At 40.7% G+C, this 17,094-nt stretch overlaps 1 protein-coding gene across 3 annotated transcripts; it reads right to left on the bottom strand.

The window, feature by feature from the left end:
• Nucleotides 1-5,340: 5,340 nt before the first annotated feature.
• On the bottom strand, nucleotides 5,341-17,091 carry SDHD (succinate dehydrogenase complex subunit D). 3 transcript variants are annotated; one of them, XM_055547991.1, is made up of 4 exons: nucleotides 16,930-17,087; nucleotides 14,013-14,129; nucleotides 12,502-12,646; nucleotides 5,341-6,320 (listed from the first exon to the last, which is right to left on the bottom strand). In XM_055547991.1, exons 1-4 carry the CDS (start codon nucleotides 16,979-16,981, stop codon nucleotides 6,155-6,157), a joined length of 480 nt encoding a protein of 159 aa, XP_055403966.1. In that variant the 5' UTR covers nucleotides 16,982-17,087; the 3' UTR covers nucleotides 5,341-6,154. The 3 variants fall into 3 exon arrangements, with proteins under 3 accessions (XP_055403966.1, XP_055403965.1, XP_055403967.1); XM_055547990.1 differs by having other exon boundaries at nucleotides 16,855-16,997; XM_055547992.1 differs by lacking the exon at nucleotides 12,502-12,646 and having other exon boundaries at nucleotides 16,930-17,091.
• Between the last annotated feature and the right edge of the window lie 3 nt (nucleotides 17,092-17,094).

The following is a 17,094-nucleotide window of genomic DNA, read 5'->3' as shown; positions in this document are numbered from 1 at the left end:
CTTCTTCAATGCATGAAAGTGAGAAGTGAAAGTGAAGTCACTCAGTTGTGTCCAACTCTTCACGACCCCATGGACTGCAGCCTACCAGGCTCCTCCATCCATGGGATTTTCCAGGCAAGAGTACTGGAGTGGGTTGTGCCATTGCCTACTCTGCAATGGACATGAATTTGAGCAAACTCCAGGAGACAGTGGAGGACAGAGCTGGGGTTGCAAAGAATCAGACACGACTTAGCAACGGAACAACAATTCTTTAAGGTAAATAGTACATCATCCTTGGATATCTGGACAATTTCTAAGTAAGACAGAGAATACAAAACACTGGTCACCAATCAAAAATACTTCAAAGTATTTTTATACATTATAAATTGACCATCAATTAAAGTGTTTAGTAGAATGTTCCTATGTCCTTACAACATGAGTGTTTACTGATGTACATCAGTTCTTAAGTCATCTGCCTTCTATGGTCACTTAAGTCACCTTCTGTCTTTAAGAACACAAAAATTTATTGCTATGATTAAAGGTTATAACTAGATGGATAATTAAGACTAAACTAGATATTGTGCTGCACTCAGTCACTTCAATCATGTCTGACTCTCTGCAACCTATGGTCTGTAGCCCACCAGGCTCCTCTGTCCATGGGATTCTCTAGGCAAGAATACTGGAGTGGGTTGCCATGCCCTCCTCCAGGGGAACTTCCCATCCCAGGAATCGAACCCATATCTCTGGCATCTCCTGGACTATAAGCAGTTTCTTTACCCACTGAGCCACCTGGGAAGCCCATTAGCACACCAAGGCCCCCTAGACCTTGTTCCCATTAGTTCATGGTATCAGAATGTGGAGAAGCAAGCCTACAGATCTGTCTCCTGACTACCTTCATAAGGCATGTAACTGGTCTGTTATCCACTGCCCACAGGCCTCCTGAATGCATGGTTTCTCCAGCCCCGCAGAGCCCCTTAAACTGCTGCTGTAAGCGACATATGCAGTAAGCAGGGCACCAGTATAAAGACAAATGCTAATTGAATAGTATTAGAGCAGCATGTCACCCACTCCCATCAAGCACAGGATACGAGGTAAGTGTAGAACAGAACCAGAAGAAAGGTTCAAGAAGAACCCTAGAGAGGTCTGCTAGGCACTGCGAGTGGGCTGTGCAGTGGTGTCTGCACACCAGCAGGAAGCCAAGAGATGCACTCTCTATACCATGTTTCTACCAAGAAATGGGAAGAATGGGGTCTGACAGTCTATCCCTAAATAAAAACAGAGCATGGTTCATGGACTCTGAATGTACATTTTTGGCATAAAAGAATTTTAATTCTGTTTTCATAAAGCAAAAATCTCAAGTCTTCGTGAGTGAATTTCACATTAACTGACACTTTATTTTGCTTAACACCTAAACATTGTCAGTTTGGGAAGAAACCCATTGTGATATATAGCACTCCCCATTTAAATTCTAGGGTTTCTTCTTTTGATCCTTGGCAAAATCTTTTATCCAAGAAACAGAATAGATACATATAGATAGCTAAAAACATGAACCATTAGAGAATAAAATAGGAAATCAAGAAAGATTTAAGTTTTGGCGGCCCTTGCTTTTTGTTCTTTAAAGACTGTTGTTTAAAGACTGTAGCAGAATAAAAGGATCACTGGCTCCCAGTCTCCTAGAGATAGCAAGTGATGAAACTAAAAACCAACCAACCCACATCCCCAAACAAGGTCAGGTAACCTCAGTTCCCTGCCCTGCCCCATGGTGAAAAAACAGGAATACTTTTAGTAGCAGCTCAGAATTCATCTTTATCTCCTACCTGGCCCCTCAGTGGAAGTTTATAGTCATGACTTTTTCAGACATCCCTAATTTCTGTATATAGAATATAAAATTGTATTAGATGACAACTAATTTTTTTTAATTCAGGTAGAGAAAGCAGCAATAACTTTTAACTAAAACCTTCTAATTTTTTGATTGCTGTTGAACTTGCTACCATTTAGCAAAAAGCAAAATTTTCAGTGTTTCCTCAAATCTTATTGTTTTACAACTGTAGCATACCGTCCATTAAAAATAAAAAGATGAAGCAGATATATATACACACACTAGATAGAGTAGGTGCAATAAAAATATACATAAATTTGAAAAAATTGATATTTGTCTATTTCTCAAGGGAATTTTTACAGTTCATGAAGGTAGAAAATTTAACAAAATAATGCTTGTGAAACATGCTAAAATCAAAATTTAAAGCTAAAGGCTAAAGCTTTAAATATATATTTGTATATGTATATAATCATAATATATGAAGATATATGAAGATTAGTAAGCAAAAAGGCCTTATAAATCATTTTTACAGGGAAAATTAGTAGTAGAAAATAAGATTTATCTTTAAATATAGTATTTGTGCCTTTATCATTCTCTTGAATTAGTCTTTGCAAAAGTTCTTCACTTGTAAGTTTCCTGTTGTGTATATTGTCACTCTAAAGCAAAATGTTTTCTTGTATTTTGGTATCTTTGACTTAAGCTTCTTTTTAATAACCAATATTCTCTGACAGGCTGTTTCTTTTTATTTCCTAAGCTCAAAAGGCTTAAATTCAGAATAACAGAATTGTTAAGAGGTCTTTTATATCTAAACTTTCTTTGGAGTGTCTTGGATGACTGTAATGTTCTTACCTCATGAAAGGAGAGATACTAAAAATAATTAGGTATGTTTTGTATTCTTTGTAGTTTGATTAGCTAAAACACTCTATGAGCTGAAACTTTAAAATATCCCAGAGCTGTACTGTGGGATACAGATGTTCAACAGGACTTTTCTTTCTTTACTAACCTAACTTCTAACTTCAGACATTCCTATGTTAAACCATTCTTGTTGACGTGTGATTTAGTGATGCTTACTCAAAATTAGGAACCACATAAGCTCATTGCCTTCTATATTGTTTCATTGTCTGCTTCTTTTATAAGTACTGTTCCAGTTAAAATCTGCCTTTCTTCCCCTTGCTGATAAAAGAGTAATTTCAGTACTGTTCAACAGCTATTGCAAGCTCAGCCACATTGTAAAAGGTATTCAACATTCTTAGGTGTATCATAGCAAAGTAATACCTAAAATTTAGTCTGTCATATTGACAAAAAATGCCAAGTCTACAAAATCTCTTTTCCTGGGTATCTCACAAATAAAAAACTTAGTGACCTATCCCTCCACTGAATGAGTTAAAAGTCACTCAGTCATGTTTGACTCTTTGTGATCCCAAGGACTGTAGCCCACCAGGCTCCTCTGTCCATGAAATTTTCCAGGTAAGAATACTGGAGTGGGTTGCCATGCCCTTCTCCAGGGAATCTCAACCCAGGAATTGAATGTGGGTTTCCCGCATTGCAGGCAGACTACCATCTGAGCCACCAGGGAAGCCCCTCCACTACCATATCTAATTTTCCTTCAAAATTTAATGACACTGCTTCTCATTTTTCATAATGAAAAAGTTGAGCATAGCCTCCCTCCCTCTTTTCACATCCCAGTATAATTCTTACTGATTCTAAGTTCTACATATGTCTTGAATTTCTTTTCACCCTACTATGGCCTTCAGAATTCATTGTATTTTCTGGATCACTGAAATAACCTGTTTCCTCCCTCAAATTCACAGCTGCCAGCATAACCTATTTGCAATAAACATGTGATCCTGTCTTCGGCATAATTTACAATCTTCTGTGACTCAGGTGTTCTCAAGGCGGTCTCAGTTACTTACCATGGCACAGAAGGCCCTACAGTCAGTCTCTGGTGCAGTCGTACCAAATCACGTGCCATCTTCTGTTTATCTGCCATCCATCCTCCAGTCACCCAGCTTCCTTGGCCACGTATCAACTCCTCATCTTTCAGAATCCAGGTCAAGACTCTTCTGTCTCCCAGGAAACTTGCAAGCAAATTGTTTCCTTTGTTATATCCCCATTCAATGTACTTTATTATTGCACATATTACACTGTATTGCAATCATTTATCTGTTGTCCCAACTAGTCTATGAGTTCCTTCTGAGATAAATTCCTACCTCTTTCGCCACAGTACCAGGCATGATGCCAATTATAGAAGCTACTTAACACCTATCAAACAAATGGATGTTGACTTCTACCTTTGAAAGTGACTCTTAATTTCCACCATCACTATCTTCTACATCTATCTTGTTACACACCCTTCTGCCTCCAGATGACACCTAAATTCTCTCTGAAGCACAATTCTTATCACGTTCTGCTTAACCTCAGCAACTTCCTATTGCTGTCAGCCCCTGCCTCATCTTCCCTCCTGCTCCAGCAGTTCACAGCAACCCACTGATTTTCCAAAGTGATAGGTGACCTCCAACCTAATTACAAAACTGAGCAGGACTAGGGGCAGGCGTTACCCAACCAGCCTCGACTCTAACATTCAATCATCATCTAATGAAGCTCATTAGCATTCAGTTCAGTTCAGTCGCTCAGTCGATCCAACTAGGATCTGATGGTATTGTGATAGCTACAAGATTCCCACATTACTCAGTTACTGCCCTCCCATTTCGCTTCTACGGAAAACTCCATTTCTCCATTCCATTTTACAGCAGTCGGGTACTGGGGGCTAGGTGGGGATGGAGAAATGACTTTAAGGGGAACACTGTCTATAGAGATTTTAAAACAATAATGAAACAGACTAAAGATCAGTCTGCTTTTTATCATCATCATGAGCCACCAACTCTGAAGAAAGTCAGTAATAAAAATACTCCTCCCCACCAAGATAGACCAGCCCACCACCACCACTCTTTGACAAAGCACTACTATTCAAGCACCACCCCCTTCTGAAACCTTTAACCTGCCCCCAGACAGAATTAACCACCTCTTCCTAAATCCTTAATACACATCTGAATCTCCCACAAGATTGTAAGCATGTTAAGGCGACCTTATCTTTAACCTCCAGCATGAACACTTACTCTTCTAGCCACCTCCCCTTCAGCAGTTTGTGGAATGAGGTCCTCAGTGAGTGAAATGCACCCAGTCCCAGTCCTGTTTAATCTATGTTGCTAGATGAAACCATCCTGCCTCACACTCATTCCTTAGACCAGACTAACTGCATACAGTAGATAATTTGAATATAAAGGATGGCATTCACAGAACACCATAATCTGGACCTAATTTTAATTCCTACTACTTAATCTTAGTCTTCTCATACCAAACTACTTTTTCTCAGTATATTTCTGCCTATTACATGAAAGTTTTTTTTGTATTACAGTACTTTGTGTCTAACTTACCTATGTGCTAAACTCAGAAAGAAATTAAAGGAAATTCAGTCCTGCTTCAGAGCCATATATGCAACAGACACTCAGTTCTACCAAATAAAACTAGGAACAATTAAGACATAAAAGAGTAGAATAAATTTTTATTATGCAGCGTTTTATTTTTTTAAAAAATTACCTTCATGGAATACATTTTCACATTAGAAATTCCCAGTGGGAAAACAACAACTTATCACTTATAATTTTATATTTGTGGACAAATTATTTTAGGACAAGTAAAATAAACACATTTGAGGATTAAGTCTTGGTTTAGAATCTGCAACAATTTGAAACATCTATAAAGGGACCTCTTCCCTAAATGGAACTTGTCTACATTCAGAAACTCTCCAGGCTCTTCTTCCTAGGATTTAGAAATCAGTAATGTGAAATATCAGCATTTCTAATTTTCAAATTTCCCTAAGACATGTAACCATCAGTAACTGGCATCAACTGAACAGGGGGAGGTTTATAAAAACTAAACACTGCCTAATTTTCTGCAGTCTTTACTTATGAATTAAGTCTTTCCCTTTCTCCATCATCCTAGGACAAACACAGACGTTTGATCAGATATCGAGAGTAATAAAGCTGAATTCCCTTTAAGAGTTTGATCAATTAAAAGGCAAAAAGCTCGTATATATTGTTCAGTTACACTATGAGACTTATGAAAAGCTGAGACACTCCATTAGCTCCCCAGAATACAAAATTCAGTCTTGTAATTTCTTAAGATACAACTTCTCTCAAATCTTTCTTCAAAGATTAAATTCTAAAAACAATCAGGTGATTAGGAGAAGAGGTTTGTCTCACCAATGTTTTTCCTTCTTATTGTGAGTTGAAATGGCATGACAGAGCAGAGGCAAGGAGGTGTACAATCAATTCTCAAGGTATTAAGTCTAAAAGGTCAGAGCTTCCACAGCATAGCCACAGCTTTGCAGATGCCCACGTCATGATAGTTGAAGTAACAGAGCCCAGCAAAGGTGAAAGCCGAGAGCACCAAAAGGCCTGTCTTGGCAGCTTTCTGCACTGCATCTCCATGAACATAGTCAGTAACAACTTGTCCAATGCCCCTGAAGGAAAAAAAAAAAATCACAGTACAAATGAAAAGCCACAAGTAATGTCAGGTTAGAAGGCTATTCAGTTAACTTGGCTGCACAACATAATCAGTCAAGATCAAAATGCAATTCATGGTAACAAGTGCATGCCAGGTAAGCACGTCAATCCTTTGTATGGCCAAGTAACACTCCTTTGTAAACATGTATTTTATTTATTTAGCTATTCATTAATTGAAACATCTGGACGATTTTGCCTTTGGGGCTAAAATAACACTGCTCTGAACATTATGCTACAAGGTTTTGTGTGGATGGGGACATATGCTCTCACTTTCAGTAGGTATACACCTACAAGTGAAATTGTTGCGTCAGATGGCAACTCTCTGTTGTTAACTCATATTATAACTCTGTTGTAAAAACTTGTTAGACCTGCCAAACTATTTTCCAAAGTAGCTGCATGTTTTACATTCCCAGCAGAGATATATGAGGATTCTAACTTCATGACCCTTGTAACAGTCCATCTTTTTGATTACAGCCATCTGAGTAGGTGTACGGTGGCATCTCAATGTGGTTCTGAATTGCATTTCTCTAATAACAAACACGGGCGCAGGAGGGCCTAGAGGAGCTACTCCACGTTCAAGGTCAGGAGGGGCGGCAGTGAGGAGATACACCTCATCCAAGGTAAGGAGCAATGGCTGCACTTTGTTGGAGCAGCCGTGAAGAGATACCCCACGTCCAAGGTAAGAGAAACCCAAGTAAGACGGTAGGTGTTGCAAGAGGGCATCAGAGGGCAGACACACTGAAACCATAATCACAGAAAACTAGTCAATCTAATCACACTAGGACCACAGCCTTGTCTAACTCAATGAAACTAAGCCATGCCCGTGGGGCAACCCAAGATGGGCAGGCCATGGTGGAGAGGTCTGACAGAATGTGGTCCACTGGAGAAGGGAATGGCAAACCACTTCAGTATTCTTGCCTTGAGAACCCCATGAACCGTATGAAAAGGCAAAACGATAGGATATTTAAAGAGGAAATCCCCAGGTCGGTAGGTGCCCAATATGCTACTGGAGATCAGTGGAGAAATAACTCCACAAAGAATGAAAGGATGGAGCCAAAGCAAAAACAAGACCCAGTTGTGGATGTGACTGGTGATAGAAGCAAGGTCCGATGCTGTAAAGAGCAATATTGCATAGGAACCTGGAATGTCAGGTCCATGAATCAAGGCAAATCGGAAGTGGTCAAACAGGAGATGGCAAGGGTGAATGTCGACATTCTAGGAATCAGCAAACTAAAATGGACTGGAATGGGTGAATTTAACTCAGATGACCACTATATCTACTACTGTGGGCATTTCTTAGAAGAAATGGAGTAGCCATCATGGTCAACAAGAGTCCGAAATGCAGTAAGTACTTGGATGCAATCTCAAAAATGACAGCATGATCTCTGTTCGTTTCCAAGGCAAACCATTCAATATCACAGTAATCCAAGTCTATGCCCCAACCAGTAACGCTGAAGAAGCTGAAGTTGAATGGTTCTATGAAGAAGGCTGAGCGCCAAAGAATTGATGCTTTTGAACTGTGGTGTTGGAGAAGCCTCTTGAGAGTCCCTTGGACTGCAAAGAGATCCAACCAGTCCATTCTGAAGGAGATCAGCCCTGGGTGTTTTTTGGAAGAAATGATGCTAAAGCTGAAACTCCAGTACTCTGGCCACCTCATGCGAAGAGTTGACTCATTGGAAAAGACTCTGATGCTGGGAGGGATTGGGGGCAAGAGGAGAAGGGGACGACAGAGGATGAGATGGCTGGATGGCATCACTGACTCTCGATGGACGTGAGTCTGAGTGAACTCTGGGAGTTAGTGATGAACAGGGAGGCCTGGCGTGCTGCAATTCATGGGGTCGCAGAGTCGGACACGACTGAGCGACTGATATGATCTGATCTGATGAAGACTTACAAGACCTTTTAAAACTAACACCCAAAAAAGATGTCCTTTTCATTACAGAGGACTGGATTGCAAAAGTAGGAAGTCAATAAACACCTGGAGTAACAGGCAAATTTGGCCTTGGAATACGGAATGAAGCCGGGCAAAGGCTAATAGAGTTTTGCCAAGAGAACATACTGGTCATAGCAAACACCCTCTCCAACAACACAAGAGAAGACTCTACACATGGACATCACCAGATGGTCAACACCAAAATCAGATTGATTATATTCTTTGCAGCCAAAGATGAAGAAGCTCCATACAGTCAGCAAAAACAAGACCGGGAGCTGACTGTGGCTCAGATCATGAGCTCCTTATTGCCAAATTCAGACTGAAATTGAAGAAAGTAGGGAAAACCACTAGACCATTCAGGTATGACCTAAATCAAATCCCTTATGATTATACAGTGGAAGTGAGATATAGATTTAAGGGCCTAGATCTGATAGATAAGACTGCCTGATGAACTATGGACTGAGGTTTGTGACATTGTACAGGAGACAGGGATCAAGACCATCCCCATGGAAAACAAATGCAAAAAAGCAAAATGGCTGTCTGGGGAGGCCTTACAAATAGCTGTGAAAAGAAGAGAAGCGAAAAGCAAAAGAGAAAAGGAAAGTTATAAGCATCTGAATGCAGGGTGCCAAAGAATAGCAAGAAGAGATAAGAAAGCCTTCCTCAGCGATCAATGCAAAGAAATAGAGGAAAACAACAGAATGGGAAAGACTAGAGATCTCTTCAAGAAAATTAGAGATACCAAGGGAACATTTCATGCAAAGATGGGCTCGATAAAGGACATAAATGGTATAGACCTAACAGAAGCAGAAGATATTAAGAAGAGGTGGCAAGAATACACAGAACTGTACAAAAAGGATCTTCACGACCCAGATAATCACGATGGTGTGATCACTCATCTAGAGCTAGACATCCTGGAATGTGAAGTCGAGTGGGCCTTAGAAAGCATCACTACGAACAAAGCTGGTGGAGGTGATGGAATTCCAGTTGAGCTATTTCAAATCCTGAAAGATGATGCTGTGAAAGAGCTGTACTCAATATGCCAGCAAATTTGGAAAACTCAGCAGTGGCCACAGGACTGGAAAAGGTCAGTTTTCATTCCAATCCCAAAGAAAGGCAATGCCAAAGAATGCTCAAACTACCGCACAATTGCACTCATCTCACATGCTAGTAAAGTAATGCTCAAATTTCAGCAAGCCAGGCTTCAGCAGTATGTGAACCGTGAACCTCCAGATGTTCAAGCTGGTTTTAGAAAAGGCAGAGGAACCAGAGATCAAATTGCCAACATCCACTGGATCATGGAAAAAGCAAGAGAATTCCAGAAAAACATCTATTTCTGCTTTACTGACTATGCCAAAACCTTTGACTGTGTGGATCACAATAAACTGTTGAAAATTCTGAGAGATGGGAATACCAGACCACCTGACCTGCTTCTTGAGAAACCTATATGCAGGTCAGGAAGCAACAGTTAGAACTGGACGTGGAACAACAGACTGGTTCCAAACAGGAAAGGAGTACGTCAAGACTGTATACTGTCACCCTGCTTATTTAACTTATATGCAGAGTACATCATGAGAAAGGCTGGGCTGGAAGAAGCACAAGCTGGAATCAAGACTGCCAGGAGAAATATCAATAACCTCAGACATGCAGATGACACCACCCTTATGGCAGAAAGTGAAGAGGAACTCAAAAGCCTCTTGATGAAAGTGAAAGAGGAGAGTGAAAAAGTTGGCTTAAAGCTCAACATTCAGAAAACGAAGACCATGGCATCTCATCCCATCACTTCATGACAAATAGATGGGGTAACAGTGGAAACAGTGTCAGACTTTATTTTTTTGGGCTCCAAAATCACTGCAGATGGTGACTGCAGCCATGAAATTAAAAGACGCTTACTCCTTGGAAGGAAAGTTATGACCAACCTAGATAGCATATTCAAAAGCAGAGACATTCCTTTGCCAACAAAGGTTCGTCTAGTCAAGGCTATGGTTTTTCCTGTGGTATGTATGGATGTGAAAGTTGGACTGTGAAGAAAGCTGAGCGCCAAAGAATTGATGCTTTTGAAGTGTGATGTTGGAGAAGACTCTTGCGAGTCCCTTGGACTGCAAGGAGATCCAACCAGTCCATTCTAAAGGAGATCAGCCCTGGGTGTTCTTTGGAAGGAATGATGCTAAAGCTGAAACTCCAGTACTTTGGCCACTTCATGCAAAGAGTTGACTCATTAGAAAAGACTCTGATGCTGGGAGGGATTGGGGGCAGGAGGAAAAGGCGACGACAGAAGATGAGATAGCTGGATGGCATCACCAACTCAATGGACGTGAGTTTGAGTGAACTCCGGGAGTTGGTGATGGACAGGGAGGCCTGGCGTGCTGCAATTCATGGCGTCGCAAAGAGTTGGACACGACTGAGTGACTGAACTGAACTGAATAACAAACACATTTTTTCATGCACCTTTTGCCATTTCCATTATCTTCTTTAGATAAACGTTAATTTTACCCTATAAAAAGGTCCCTTTGGCTATATGTGGTGAATGGACCTTGTAGGCAGAAGGGCAACAAGAACAAAAATAAAGAACTAGTTAGGAAGCAACTGAGGTAGCTGAGGCAAGGCTGCTGGCTTCACTTGCCTTAAGCTAGGGTGGTGATAGTGAGGATATCATGAAGTGACAATTCAGGCTATGTTTTGAGGAGAGAACTAAAAGAAAGAGCTGATGGACTAGTGGCGGAGTTAAGACAAAAAGTAGTATTTAGAATGACTTCTAGGATTTTTGGTTTGAGCAACAAGACTTAATTGAATTATTGAAGAACAGGAGAGAAGAAGCTTGTGAGGAGAAATTGAGAGATTTGAGGGGAAGAGTGATTTGGGGCAATACTGCACTGGGGATGCCTACTAGATATCCCAGTGGACAGCTGGAAATACTAAGTCTGCAGTTCAGGAAAAGAGGGCCATCTGGAAAAAAAAAAACAGGTCTCTCTGAACTCACCTGGGAGAAGTATGTAGGCAGAGAAATTTAAGAAAGCCAAGAACGAGCCTAGGGTTCAGACCTTCATTATTCAAAGGTCAGACAAGAGGAGGTGCTGGCTGAGGAGACAGAGAAGGTATATAGAGCTGGTGGGGTGGAAGAAAACAAGGTAAGGATGGTATCTAGGAAGCCAAAGAAAAATTACATAAGGAGAGATCAGTCATTTAAGTTGAATACTGCCAAGTTCAAGTGGAGAACAAAGAATGGACAACTGGTTTGGAAAAATGAAGGTCTTTAGTGATTTTTGTTGAGAATGACTTCAGTTAAATAGTTGGGGTAAAAGCCCAATCAACGCAGTAAAAAAACAGGATGCTAAAGAACGAGTGCACAATTACAGACAACTCTTTCAAGTCTTTTTTGTGTATGTGTAAAAAAGGAAAAAATTAATAAGGTAACTGGAGAAGTCAATTGCAATTTTTAACATGTATGACTTTAGGACTTCCCTGGTGGTCCAATGGTTAAGACTCCACACTTCCACTCCAGGGCACAAGGGCTTGATCCCTGGTTAGGGAATTAAGGTAGGATTCCATATGCCACACAGCATGGTCAAAAAAAAAAAAGCATGACTTTAGATTTATCTCTTATTCTGATTTTTCATCAATTTAGATTGATCTTCTTTCAACATACACACATTAGAGAAATCTTACTGTACTTGTGTTCTGGTATTTCAAGAGCAATTGGGATCATTTACTGTGAAAGGTCTATCTGGTTGAAGAGTAATTCTCCTAACCAATGCTTACTAAGTAAGAAAACTAGGTAAGCAAACAACCCCTTTAATACTATCAAGAAAATGATTCTGACAAATTATTTAACGTCCCTGGGATTTAGTTTCCACAGAGGTTAAATAACAGGCTTGGCTAAGATACTCCCTCAAGTCCTTTCAGTTCTAATAATCCAAAAAACAGCTCCCCATCCATGACAGCATACTGTCCTTGCCAAACCATATAAAATGGGCAACTCTCAAAAGCAATGCTAAGTTCAAAAGCCTCTCAGATATGAAAAGGAAGACATCTTACAGGCACGTGGATATACAAATTTGGGCATATAAATAGTTTGCATATGTTTTATTGTTCTCTTCAGATCTTCAGTATTTTGAGCAACTTCTCCCTCACAGGCAACTGTGAGATAAGCTCACAGCAAACAAACCGCACAGACAAGGTGATACTGAAAGGACTGCTGTACTTGCCAGTGACTGTGAAGAGTGAGGGCTGCAGCCAGAGAGTAGTCCATCGCAGAACACGGATTCAAATAGGCAGCTGGAATTAGGCCCAGGAGCAGAACACTGACAACCCTCTCGCTAGTCCAGTGGAGAGATGCAGCCTTGGAACCAGCTATAGAAAGGAAGGACGAGATTCCTAAGAGTTTCAGGGGAAACACACGTCTCAGTATTTGCCACAAACTAACCCAAACTAACAGAACGGCAAACAGTATGCATTTAAGATTTAACTCTGAGCATAAAGTAGGTAAGAGAAAGGAGGTAAATGAGAAAGATGCAATCTCCCTTCTCTGAAGTCTTTCAGCACAGGGTTTCTCAAGCCTACATACATTAATTAAAAGAGAGATCCACTCTGCTTAGAGGCAAGATGATGGATGAAATATTGTTGCAGAATTACCAACCCTGGACTTCATTATAATAGACAGACACCTTATAAATTTAAGCTGGTGACACCTGAGGAATTCCTTTAAAACATCAATCTTATTTTACACCTAATCTTTCTAAGTAATATTAAAAATCCTCCCAAAAGAAAATTAAGCCTGCCAATTAAAAGAGAAGCACAGTTCTAACGTCAACTTTTAGGATCATGGTTCTTCTGTTCTGTTACTTATAAATAGCCCAATATAGAGAAGGAACATGAAACTTTCTTTTAAACAAGTAAAAATAAAATGGGCTTTAAACATCTCTTTGAAAGCCTCTTTTTTGGGGGGGGTTACATACCCCTTTGGGAATGTTTTATTAATGATGGAGTTACTTCCTGGAAAAATGCACACAGATACATACGTTACAAACTATGTACACAACCTTGGGGACTTTCCTTCAGTCCCATGCACCCCAAGTTAAAATCGCTCTGCTGTATCTAACTGAACAAAGTTCATCAACAAACACTTTTCAAAGATAAAATAATTCCAAATAGCAGAAAAACTATACTTGCTTAATTATTCATAACTCAGAAGCAGCTTTCAAGTGACAGGCTTAAGAATCAAAAGTCTTTATCTCTATAAAATACTGATGTTTCTAGACTTTAAAAATGAAAATAGTTACCTCATTATTCACCTATGGATTTTCTAAGATTTAACAATACCTAAATAGTATTCATCCAAGAAATAACATGATTTTAACAGCAACCTAAATAAAAACAAGCATATCATTATAGCTATAAATATGCAAGATTTTAAAAACTGTCTGCTATTCTAAATTATTCGAATCTGGTTCCTCTCCAGTAAATAAAGGTAACTAAACTATATTGAACAGGTTGCCCCTACAGAGCTATTTTCTTTTAAGAAACTTAAACATTTTAAAAACACTTAGACCAGAAGGTTCTGTAAAAGTGGAAATGGCATCATTCAACCGTGCTAGCACTGTGTGCCCACAAGTGTAGACTAGGTCTTCACTTGACAGAGGTGGACACAAGAGTTCCCCTCAGAGAGAGCAAGTCCTGCCAAAGGCGTGATAATCAGCCCAGACAAAGATGCACATACAATGGTGGCTGGGTGACAGGTGAATATGCTGTGTTCCACACCATCCTTGAACAGGTCGGTCCTGGAGAAATGCTGAGACAAGAGCTGGTCTGACCACTGGGGTTCGGAGGAACAGAGCTGAGGAAAGAGACATCAAGGGAATCATAAGCACCTTTCCTGTAACAGGACTGAGACTTTCTACATGACCATAGATAAGCTGCTGCTGCTGCTGCTGCTGCTTAGCTGCTTCAGTCATGTCTGACTCCATGTGACGCTATGGACTGCAGCCCGCCAGACTCCTCTGTCCATGGGATTCTCATTGCCATGCCCTGCTCCAGAGGATCTTGCCAACCTAGGAATCGAACCCGGTCTCCTGCATTGCAGGCTGATACTCTACCACTGAGCCACCCATGAAAACCCATAGGTAAGCTACTTAAGCCCAAATAGGGAATAACCATCTAATCTGTAAAATGTGGATAGCATCTATTTCACTGGGTTGCTGTGAGACTAGACTAAGCAGCCATGGAAAGACTGATAAAACAATGAACACTTCTGCAAAAAGGGCTTCACTTTGACCAATTCTTAAAAATTAATTATGGCTCTTTTATCCTTTCATTCATCTACTCATCCAACAAACTTTTACTACATACAAAACTATGCTCTGCACAACAGCAAGAGGGATAAAAACAAAGTCTTTGTCTTCAAGTAATTCAGCCTAGTTTGGGAGATACCAGTTTCTTTTTCAAGATCAATTTCTGTGCTTGCACGCTTGAACTCATCCCTTTCTGTCCTCTTATAGATCTTGGTTAAAAAATAGGCAGACCTAAGAACACCCAAGCCTATCAATACCGGCTATGACATAATGGACAATTAAGTTAAATAGGCTCTCCAAGCCTCAATGTCCTCATTTGTAAAATGAAAACATTGGTACTTACTTCATAATACTCTGCTGAAAATTAAATAATATGTGTAAGATGTTCAGCCTAAGTCCCACAGTATAAGTGGGACTTATATATAAGTCCCCCATATAAGCACTCAATAAGCACTCAATAAAAGATAATTTCTCTCCTGTATCTTTAACCCCTCCTTTCTTCCTACTGACCATTTTCCCTCAACGGATGTAATATACTTAACCCCTCCCTTCATCCTATGTCCTATAACGCACTCTTCCCCTCCTTTCTTCTCTTCCTAAACATGCTTCTTTAAAGTGTTGTCTAAATCACCTTGACTTCCTCACTTCCCTAAAATTCTTCCTGGCCTGCAACTCGTCCTTATCCCCACCAAAGCTGCATTCGTGAATCACCAATGTTCTCACATGGCCACATCCAACAGTCTTCATCTTATTGGGCCTTTCTGCACGAGGCACTGGTGGCAGCTTCTCCCTTTTCTCTGACAGAACTCTCTTCAGCTTCTCCCTTTGATTCTCTGATCGTTATACATCAGTCTCCTCCTGCATCTGCTCTTAAATGCTCACCCAGGAGTCCATCATCTGCCCTTTGCTCTCCTTGCTGCCTAAGCCCACCCCTAGACATTTTGTCCACTCAACTTCTAGAGCCTTTAGGTTGGTGACACTCAACTCTGTATCCCCAGGCTTGATCTCTCTCCAGAGTTTCAGAAGTTTGAGTACCTGCAAGCTCTCTCCCCTAAGGTACCCCACCTGGTCCTCAAACTCACTACGGCAAAAACAAATCACCCTTCAATTCGTTTTCTCATTCAAACTTGCCTCTCATTTGCATGTTCCTCGTTTTATTTAATGATATCCCAGTCACTGGTCAACCTAAACCAAAAATCTGGAAATCATGTAAGACTTCCCTTCTGCTGCTATGTCGCTTTAGTCGTGTCCAACTCTGTGCTACCCCATCAGTCAAATACCAAATCATACTGATATAACTCCTTAGCATTTCTTGAGACAATCTTCTCTTACGTACTACTTTCCAAGTTCAGGACCTCACCATGCTTGCCTAGACTACTACAATTGTGTCTCAATTCATCTCCTAACTTAAGTCTTAGTTTGTCCCATCTCTCATGATGGCCATCTATAATATTACACAGTTACCAAGGTGGTCAATCTAACTGCAAATCTATGTCAAATCTTTCACCGTTTCACACAAAGAAAAAATGCATACTCCACATCAAGACAAATTTTCCTGAGATTTGATTTCAGTTTACTTTTCCATAACCATCTCATTCCTCACCTTGAGCTTCATGTTCTAATATACAATTTGTTTTCTCTCACAACAAGCGGCTTCTATGCCTTTCATCATTGCTTCTGCTCATCCCACTAGCTCTAACTGTAATGCCCTTCTTCCTGTGGCCTTCCCTACCCTCAAGACTCAAATCGGGCACAGCTCCTTCAGGAAGTGAGACAAGGTAATCCTTCCAAAACACAGAGCTAGTATAGTCTTCTGGATTGGCATACAACTTAGATACTGTGCTGTAGTTTTTGCTTTCTGTCATATTATGCTTGTATGTTTTTCCTATAAAAATAGAAACTCTTTAAGGGTTGGAACTACGCTTTCTCACATTTTTAACCCAATCATACTACAGTACCTTGTATAACACAAATGCCCCCTCAATGATTATCGAACTGAACTCCAAGGGAAACGACCAATACGTAAATTGGGACTTAAGACACTGACACTCTTCTCTGATTCAGGGTGGGAACATTTCAAAAACAGGGAATGCGGAGAAAAAGAGAACTCGTGAACACAGCCGCAGCATCACTATAACTTTCAGACTACCCCATCACCACGTCAGCCCAGAGGAGGGGAAATATGCACTCGGGTGGACATCTGGACCCCAAGACAACGCTGGTCATGCTCTGCCAAAGGAAAGGAGGGACACTCCTTTCAAAAGGTCTCACCGCCCAGCAGACGAATCCTAACCGCATCCCTTTCCCCGGCTGGAGGTTGTGCTGAGAACCTCCGGCTGCCCTCACCTCGCCCTTCTCTGGCGCCGCAGAGGACACTTAGCCTACAGAGAGTCGCCATGTCGCTCCGGAAGGTTCAAGGTCAAGCAGCAACCCGGAAGCAGTCATACGACAACATCCGCCCGCGACGAGGAAAAAACAAGAAAACGGAAAAGGCCACGTGAACCGGAAGTT

This window comes from Bubalus kerabau, chromosome 15 (genome assembly GCF_029407905.1).
Source record: "Bubalus kerabau isolate K-KA32 ecotype Philippines breed swamp buffalo chromosome 15, PCC_UOA_SB_1v2, whole genome shotgun sequence".
Lineage (NCBI taxonomy): Eukaryota > Metazoa > Chordata > Mammalia > Artiodactyla > Bovidae > Bubalus > Bubalus kerabau.
Note: the sequence above shows the minus strand (reverse complement) of the source record. Positions and strands in the feature narration are given on the sequence as shown.

Excerpts from the sequence above, each read along its gene's own strand:
- SDHD (XM_055547990.1), bottom strand. The coding sequence starts at position 16,981 with ATGGCGACTCTCTGTAGGCTAAGTGTCCTCTGCGGCGCCAGAGAAGGG. Across the intron at positions 14,130-16,854 it reads TAGGATTCGTCTGCTGGGCG|CTCTGTTCCTCCGAACCCCA; the intron begins GTGAGACCTTTT and ends CTCTTTCCTCAG. Across the intron at positions 12,647-14,012 it reads CCTGTCACCCAGCCACCATT|CTGGTTCCAAGGCTGCATCT; the intron begins GTATGTGCATCT and ends TCCTTTCTATAG.